This window comes from Palaemon carinicauda, chromosome 41, assembly GCF_036898095.1.
Source record: "Palaemon carinicauda isolate YSFRI2023 chromosome 41, ASM3689809v2, whole genome shotgun sequence".
Classification (NCBI taxonomy): Eukaryota; Metazoa; Arthropoda; class Malacostraca; order Decapoda; family Palaemonidae; genus Palaemon; species Palaemon carinicauda.
In genome coordinates, this window is record NC_090765.1 from 5,453,449 (window position 1) to 5,463,515 (window position 10,067).

General features: G+C 32.1%; 1 protein-coding gene across 1 annotated transcript in view; it reads left to right on the forward strand.

Moving 5' to 3' along the window:
• LOC137632206 (uncharacterized) overlaps positions 1 to 7,246 on the forward strand; it is a 164,252-nt gene extending 157,006 nt beyond the window's left edge. Inside the window, exon 4 of the mRNA XM_068364092.1 lies at positions 6,239 to 7,246. Coding sequence (XP_068220193.1) covers positions 6,239 to 6,516 — 278 coding nt within the window. The 3' untranslated portion in view covers positions 6,517 to 7,246. The remainder of the gene's footprint in view (positions 1 to 6,238) is intronic.
• The last annotated feature ends 2,821 nt before the right edge of the window (positions 7,247 to 10,067 follow it).

Sequence of the window (10,067 nt, forward strand, 5' to 3'; positions counted from 1 at the left end):
CTAATGACATCATGGATGTCAGAAAATATGATAAGAGAGAGAGAGAGAGAGAGAGAGAGAGAGAGAGAGAGAGAGAGAGAGAGAGAGAGAGAGAGAGGGAGCATAAATCTAAGGGTAATCAAGACAAGTGAGTTTGACAAGGAAGATGTGAAGAAAACTAGATAAGAGGAAATGATGGGAAAATTATCTTAGTTTAAACATATAAATTGAAAGAATATATACGAAGAGTGTGTAAAATTGCAGCAGTTGTTAATGTAAGCAAGAAGGGTTGTTGGTGTAAGAAAGTGGGGGAGGGAATTAAATTTTTTGTAGTAGTCAGAAAAATAAATCAGAAGTTTAGGAAATACATATAAAAGAACTGAAATGCAAATGGAAGGTAAAAAGTGCCTACAAGGATTACAAGAGAACGGGTAAGATAGTCAAGAGGAAAATAGAAAGGAATAAAGGTGAAGAAACACTTCAAGGAAAGTAACTTCCATCAAGAAGTAATTGGAGAGAAAATGTTACCTATCAAACAGGTCTCAGAACAAGTGATGCAAGTGGAGAGATATCAACAGGAGAGAGTACAAACCCATTTCAATCGAAATAGTATTTCAAGCGTTTGTCAATTTTGGACAATTAGAAGATAGGGTGAGCTGAATGGAGCGAGAGAGGAAGGTGATAGTGTAAGTAAGTAATGTTCGAAAAAAAAAAAAATGAGGGATTGGAAAATAGTAGTACATCTGATGTCGATGGAAAGAAAAATTTTATGTTGTGTATATGAGGATAAAAACGTGACAAAGTAGACTTGGCCGAGTAAAGCTGTCAGTATGAGAGAAAAGTTCACAAGAAATGAGAGGGACAAATAATTGTTATCTTTTATATAAGGCTAAAGACGACAAAACAGATTATAAGAATTATAAAGGCATACGGTTACTTAGTATACCAAACAAAATTCTATCTTACACTTTGTGTGTTAGATTTTTTTCTGAGAAAGTGTAAGAAATAACAAGAGTGGTTAAAGAAGAACTGTTAGTTAGGCAGTGAATAATGTGTGTGGATAATGTTTGCCTTGAAACAAACGTGAGTTTATGAAAGGAAAAGAAATCTATTTGAATCTAGAGAGAGCGCTTTTGATATAATTGATAGATCTTACTGAAAAAGATGGGGATAGTAATATTTTTGTTTTAGAAACTATGATCAGGAGAATAAAGAGGCTGTGGAAAAATACTGATATGGGGGTAATATAATTTATCTCAATAGCCATTTAAAATTTTTGTGTGTGGATTGAACTGAGAGGTCAAGGAACAATAGATGTAGGTGTTAAGTTATGAGATAAGAAAAAAATGCTAAAGAAATGGTTTATGTTGCACAGTATACAGTATTGATTGTGAAAGTATTTGAGTATTTGAAAGATGATAGAATATTTGAGTAAATGTGTACTGGAGTAAGGTATGTATGATGCAAGAATGAAACGCATGTGAACGCATTCGAAGTAAATATATTGGATGACGATTGGATGAAAGAAGAGGTGAATTAGCTCGTCTGAAATGGAAATATTCATGAATGTATTCAAAATCTGTTAGAATAAATCTAATTGCAACAAACCCCCCAAAGAAAGTCCCAAGAGACGAAGTGTCATGATTATTTCTGGTTGTAAAGTGTCACTCATACTTTTTTGTTATTATTTATTCTATTCGTGAAAATATCTTGATAACATAAATCAATCAGTGAGTCATGTTCATGTATCACTTAAGTTTATTTGGGTGATCATTCAACCACTGACACCTGAAAATGATTCTTTTATGAATACTTAAATATAAATGTTAGAAGTGAAACACTGTTCCTGATGAAAAACAAAAATATGTAAAGATGAGTTGAGAACGGTATTCCTGTTCAGATAAGGTCTAGTTACGACTAGAATTCCTCTTAACATTCATTCTTTTAATGTAACATTCATTTAAACCATACATACCCATAGGTGTTTAACATTTCAGTTCCTATCACACTAAAAAAAATACTGGTAGAAATGGCAAGGGTAATTCCTTTGTAGGATAATGTTAAAACCATTGAATTTTAAATTATTTAAAGATTTCAATCAAGGCAACATATATCACTGCAATTAACTATGTTCCTGAGAATAAATTTCATATAGTTACAGTTTACGATTTTACCTGGTTGGAAGGCTGTACTCGGATGTGTTCTGGATGTTTCTAAATATTTCATCCCTTTTTGACATGTTTAGTTTATCTTTAGTTACCCAAAACACTAGATTTTCATTGTCAATTATCTTTGTTGCCATGATGTCAGTATTGAGATACAAATTGATCAACCCGCGTCGTTATTATTCGATGAATTGTGTCAAAGAGAAAACGGTCCACCGAATACATACTGTAGACTTCCTAATAATTTTTCTCATTTTCTGGATTATCGTACTACTCTATAAACATAAGCTCCAAATGACAGAATTGTCCATAAATAACGGAGTGATAAAATAATTTCACGGTAGGTAATGGTTATGATCAATATTCAAACTGATATTCATGAATATCCCATATAGAGGTGTGACGTCAACATACAATGTTAGCCAGTGATAAGACTCAGAGGTGTCACGCAATGTGGCTGTTTCCCCTCATACTATGGCACCGAGGAAGGTTCGAGTTAGGATTCAGTTTTAGTCTATCTTTCTTTATTTTTAACACTGTGAAGAACAGCCTTCCAAATAAAAGGATTGACGTTGCAGATTCTCAAGCTGTCAGGCTGCATATTTAATATGGCTTTATTTATCTGTTTGTAAATTCTTCTTTATCTGATCAAACTTACATTTACTTTTACATGCGAGCTTTCTATTCTGTAAACGTTAAATTACTAGTTCCGATTGTTAGGATATTTTCATGCCCATTTCAATAATAATGATTATGATAATGACTAATTGACTTTACAGGACCTCATGAAAAACTAATATTCAGAAGTTATCCTTACAGGTATAATACTAAGAAACGGTATTATAGTCGTATAATCTTGAAGTACCTTCGGATACTTTCGTAAAGAGTAATAAAATATTTTAATTATTTTCTACTATGACAAGGTTGATGGGATAGGCCGAGAAAAAGGAAAAACTCCTTTAGAAGAATTATGATTGGTGCCTATTCCAACAAAGGGAAATAGATTAGAATACAGTACATTGAATTACTGGCAGTAGCAAAAACTATTAGATCAAGTAATCATATATATAAATATATATATATATATATATATATATATATATATATATATATATATATATATATATATATATATATATATATATATATATATATATATTTATATATATATATATATATATTTCTGTATATATATATATATATATATATATATATATATATATATATATATATATATATATATATATATATACATATATATGTGTGTGTGTGTGTGTGTGTGTGTGTGTGTGTGTGTAAAAGGAAAGTAATAACATCTTTATGACGTCTGTTGTGTATCATGAATACAATCAAGACAAAGGTTAAGTCATATAGAAAAGGAGTCTTAAACGTAATTTCCATAAGAGACAAGACATAATCAGACGAGTTTATATCACACGCTCCGAGGAAAAGAGAGTGTGTGGGAAATAAAAAGCATTTTCTTTTCTAAAACAACTCTAGTTACTCCGCCATTTTCGTTATGCTTCATTTACTCTGTCTCGCTGGATTCTCCATCTAATACTTGAATGTTTACTTTTCCATGTCCTTCTCTATTACTAATAGCTTTGTCTTTCCAACATTCACCTTCAGTATTTTCGTTTTAGGGATCTTTTCCAGGCTAACGCCTTTCTTGCAGTTCTAAAGTGTTTACTAAAATGACTAAATCATCCACAAAACTCTGGGAGGGTGAAATTGGTCCCGTCAGTGACCTCAAAGTATCTCTGGAACGTTGCCTTTGTGTATAGCTTCTTAAAATTCAAGATCACATGCGGATCCATGGGTTAGAGTATTGGAGTTACAGTATTGGAATGTTGTTGGACGACAGGAACCTGATTCTAATGAATATAAACTCCTCCATTATGTCATCTTCAATGGCTGGGGAATGGGCTGGGGGATTATTCATAAGCAACAAGGCTTGGAGTGGGAGGTTCTTGTCCATGAGGTAATGACCCAGAAGCACTGAATCTCTGTCCAGCAAAGGCTTTAAACATTAATTTGCCTTGGCCCTCTAGAACTAGTAGATCACTTAAGAATATGATTTTGGGAGGTAGAATTATAACAGAACTCCTATCTAAAATGGCTATGGCAGCTTTCCTTGGATCTTGTATTATAGACTCATAAGGAATTAGGCAACCCAGGGGGGTTGAAGATGGCAGTAGTGAAATCTCACAGCATAAGGGGGTTTACAGATTTTGTTAAAGGCAGCATTAATGAGATGTGCCCCACTTTTTGCTATGCAATCCTTGAGTAAAGCGGGTATAATATTTGGAGATAGTTGGTCTTCAGGATCTTTAGTGGATGCAGGAGATAAACCAAGTGTAGTAGGGGCGATGTTGTTTGAGACTTCAAGTTTCAGATGTGGCTATGAGCTAAGATGTAAGAGTGTTGGTGAAGTTACAATTACATCAGAGATATTAGAATAACGGGGTGCTGTAAAGCAGTATGGAGTGAGTTCAGGTTGTTCGTGTCGATGATTCCCATGACCATCATGAGTGGTCTGAAAAAAATCTTTATAAATGAGGTGAGACCTGTCAACATTACACAATTTTATGTAAAAACTGCACCATTGTCATTGTACTACTATCCCACCTTCCTGTTAACTGTGGTATTCAGTAATAATCTTCGGGAAGTCAATAGAATTTACAATTTTAGAATTAAATTACTTCAATAGTTATATAACTTAATTAGCTTTCCTCACACACCTCCCAGGATGCCTGAAAACTTTAAATCAATCAATCAATCAATCACCCACCTCCTCCCTTAAAACGGAAAAAAATGTATTTGATAAGGTACATTGAGGACGGGAGAGCTTAGACTTTTTGTGATTTTAGATTAAGGATTCTTTTGCTTCCAGAAGCTTAACCTCAATGAACTTAGATAATAATTGAAATAATTTAATATTTTCTAAAAGTTATATAATATGTATAAATATAAAACACACACACACACACACACACACACACACACATATATATATATATATATATATATATATATATATATATATATATATATTATAAATATATATATATATATATATATATATATATATATATATATATATACACATATATATATATGTGTATATATATATATATATATATATATATATATATATATATATATATATATATGTGTGTGTGTGTGTGTGTGTGTGTGTGTGTATCATCGAGACACTGACAGGTTGAGGCTTCCATTATTCTTTATACATGCGATGTCATTGTATTTTTATTATAATTGAGAGTTTGTTGATGTTACTATTAAGACGAAAGTACTAACCCTATTTAAGTTTGATACAGTGAGAGTACGAATATACATAAAAACCTTCACAGGATAAAACATCAGAAAAACATAGCCTGCTGGGTTTGTGCCAACACTGTATATTTGACTTGTCACTCAAGACACTCCCTTATCTGCCACTAACACCATATTATCGTAAACACAGATGACCAATATATATATATATATATATATATATATATATATATATATATATATATATATATATGTGTGTGTGTGTGTGTGCGTGTGTGTGTGTGTGCGTGTGTGTGTGTGTTTTATATATATATATATATATATATATATATATATATATATATATATATATATATATATATGTGTGTGTGTGTGTGTGTGTTTTATATATATATATATATATATATATATATATATATATATATATGTGTGTGTGTGTGTGTGTGTGTGTGTTTTGTATATATTCGGACTCTCACTGTACCATATATATTGTAAAAATCTCAATCCATATATCAGTCTCTAGATGAAGTCTTAAACAGGGGAAGAGAAAACCGGTCATAATTCACATTGTATTTATATTTTTTTGTGGTTTTATTGCGTTTGAACATCACATGTTGCTTTGAGTTTTATGCATATATATACATATAAATATACATCAAATATATAGATAGAATGTTAGATATATTAGAAAATATATATACATTGAAAATAAGCTTATAGTTTGTTATCTTAACTTCATTATATTTTCACGTATTGACTGCTTTCACACAATCCATTAACCTGTTGTTATTGTTTTACAGGATACCTAGTGGTGGGTCTTCTCTCCGTTGTATCCTGCATAGCCCAGATTGTCATTCTTATCCTCCTGGCTCTCCTTGCGCCCAAGTTATACGCCTCACCACGCCTCCCCATTTCTAATAGCCAGGAAAACATGTGGGCGTGGGTTCAATTTCTGGGCGGAGCACAAGGGGCCATGGCTGTCCTCTTAGGCGGAATGGTTGGGGGTGCCATCGTCGTCACCTCCTGCTGCTGCAAAACGCCGAGGGACAATGTGGTGGGCATTTACCATCCCAGGTGACCTACAGCAGACGCCAGGTCCCGACCCTTGGCATCGTGCGCTTGCAGCCCCTCTTTTATTCTGACGGCGTCGTCTTCGTCACCGCAGTGCCAATTGAGTTCCCTAAACAACATCTCTCCGTTCACTTCATCTTGTCCCCATCGAAGCGAGGAGACTCTAAAGAGCTGCCACTCTCATCCAAATCACCGTCACCATCGCTGCTACTCTTCTTCATCAGCAGCAAATTCAGGTCCTCCCGCTGCACCCCATCAGAATCGTTCATCTTCGTCTCTTTCGTCTCAGGGTCATATAGAAATCTTTTCGTGCCCTCCCTCGTCAGATACTCGAGATAATCTAACGATCGATCTGCCAGAAGCGTTGGATTCTGAGATGCAAGAAGAGAATTCTACGGAATGTATAGACAAAACTGGTGGAGAGAAAGTGACCAAATAGGGAACTTACTCAAGCACAAAATATAGAGGAAAATCTATTTTAAGAAAAATTACATAAAAATAAAAAGTGCGCAGAATAAGCAGTGTTATAGATTATACAATATAGCTGATTTAAACAAAATAGCATTCTTTAAAAGTTTTTAACCATCAAATTAAAAATAACTTAAAACCTATGGAAATAGACATGCAGTTATTTTCATGAAAATCTATAGGGAATCTTATGAACTTCGATATAATATTTTGCAAAATCATATATTATGAGTATTTAATGAGAAAATCAACATAATTACACCTTTTCTTGTGAAGTTTATGATAAAAGATACGCCATTAAAACCTCACTCCATAGAAAGTTAATACATCGAGTAGAAAAAGCAGAAACAGGAAACTCCTTATGAGTCGATGACAAGAAGCTTATTTTAAGGATGAGATCACGAAGGTGCAGAAGATTCGACGATGCTGTCAGTCTCTGAAAATAGCCACAGAAAGGTTTAATATTAATTAAAGAAAGGATGTGTATGTTATGAAGACGACCATAGCTTGATATCTTTATTAAGGACAAGAAATGTAAAGCCGTTATTGTTGTGCTATATCTCGAAGGGGACAAGTCTTAATGTTTCCTGTTCCAGAGAATGCCACTTTTTATGTCTCTAGTCCCGTTTTACAAATTCGGAAACCATTTAAAATCCAGAGCTCAAGCTAACCACTTCATTATATGAAAAACCAAATCAGGTACTTGACTTAAGTAATGAAGGTTAATTTCAAAGTTCAGAATACATTTCCCAAATTAAGTTAAGATCAATCTCATGGAAAGATTGTAAGTCAAGAACTGATGTAATTGTTCAACGACTCCAACTATCGTCATTTAACTTACAATAAAATATAAGAAATTATTCTTGAATCCACGGAAAAAAGGGACTTAATGCAGAAGTCTTACTAGCTGCGTCACTCGGTTAAATTATATCTTAGGACCTTCTGCTTTTGTTAAGATAAAATCGTGGTTTCATGATTGCATTGAAAAGTTCGATAAAGATAACGACTGGAAAAAAGATAATTTTTTCTCAATTTAAAATTCAATATAAAGTATCACGCATAATATAAAAAAAGTATCATGTAAAAATCGCATGGTTTTCTAAGATTTTTTTTCATTAAACACCCATGAGACTTTCCGCATGATAGAATATACTCTACACAGCTTTTATTCCATATTTGGAATTTTTCAATAATATACAAGTGTAAATGTGTGTACGTGCACATATATATATATATATATATATATATATATATATATATATATATATATATATATATATATTTATATATATATATATATATATATATATATATATATATATATATATATATATATATATATATATATATATACACACATATATATATGTGTGTGTGTGGGTGTTTCTTAAGCTAGCAGCATATTTACCTAGAGTTAATACGTCTGTACATAAGGAAATGTATTTAAATTTCTTTTTAAGAAAGTTCCAATGACTACGTCGCCCAATGTCTAAGCACATCTGTTTGCTGTATAGATTCTTAAAGAACCATTGTGAAGAAATGTACTCGACCATTTCGCTTCACTTGATTTAGTATTCAGCTAAATCTTCACATAAGCCAAAAGGTGTAAACGTTATGTGAGCCTTTTGGGAATTCTTCGTGGGTTAGGAAGAGCAATAAAGATATTGGAAGGGGAAAGCATTTTAACTTAGCAAATGTAATGTGACTTTCCATACCACACTTGCTTTTCATTGAAATGCTTTTGAAATAGTCCAACATATGTTGCTTGAAACCTCTTGATAATATAGTTGCGTACTATGCTGTACTCTGATACTTCAAAGGGTATATTATTCCCCCAATGAACCATTTTAAATCAGCATTAGTTGTTTCGCTGTATTTTTAAGAATACAAACATCTTCGTTATAAGGAAAAAGTAATGAAAAATTATTCCAAATCTTGGTTCCTTGTTCCCTAACCAAGCCTCTTGAAACATCTTAAATTAATAAATTATCAAACTTAAATGGTAACATTTTCACAACCTTGAATGTAAATTCACTCTCTCCGAAAATTAACGTTAATTAGCTAATCTGCAAACATAAATTACATTTAAATAGTGTGCCAAAATAATGATTTACGTATAAATATTTAATGCTAATTATATGCACGGCACTTGAAAACTTATTATACATAGTGTTAGCGTGATTATTCTAACGAGGTATTTGTCAGATTTTGGGGAAATTCTTACAACAGATCGTTGGATTCGCCCCTAGTAGGCATGCAGATTCGAATAATGTTTCCAATATCATTTTCAAGTTAGAACACTACCATTTTTCTGTCTTCCATGAGTAACAAACTCTTACAATTCTTTATAACCTATAAGAGATATATCTTTCAGTGTTTTTATACATCTTGGGTCTGTATCAACAATGCTGAAAAAGGTATGGAACAACTGTTGTATAACTTGAGTAGTTATAATCACAAGTGAATATTGTCATCTTGAGAAATATTTATCTATATCATTGTATTCATTTTATACGAATGTGAACACTAATTTGGATGTCGTTTTTCTGTGTCTTTTATTCTATTACGAAATTAAACTATTCAGAGAAATAGTTTTTATGCTCATCTTATGTTTATGATATTGAATATAAGTAATTTTACAATCTTCTAAAGCTGACAAGTATACTGGTAAGCATCAGTGTAAAATCTAAGATTCTACCTTTATAATTAAATGTAATTTTTTTTTATGAAAAAACGACAATTCACAGGAACTAACCAAGCAAATTGCAGTTTTTAAATGCAACAATTATAAAAGGAGTTTAAAAATGTATAACATCATATACAGAAATTTTGTCCATTTCATCCATATCAGTGTTTATATTCAATGATATTTTGAGATTTGACATATCTGTAAATTTTGAATTTTTAAACTTGCATTTTTATACACTAAGTAATCTGAAATAAAAAAAATAAAAATAATTTTGTATAACCTTTACCTATATTTAGAGTCATTTAACTATATTTCTTCAACTAGACATAGATGATAGTTATGACCTTGGGAAACTCAAATTTTGATGTCAAAAGTCGATTTTTCCACGAACATTTTTAATG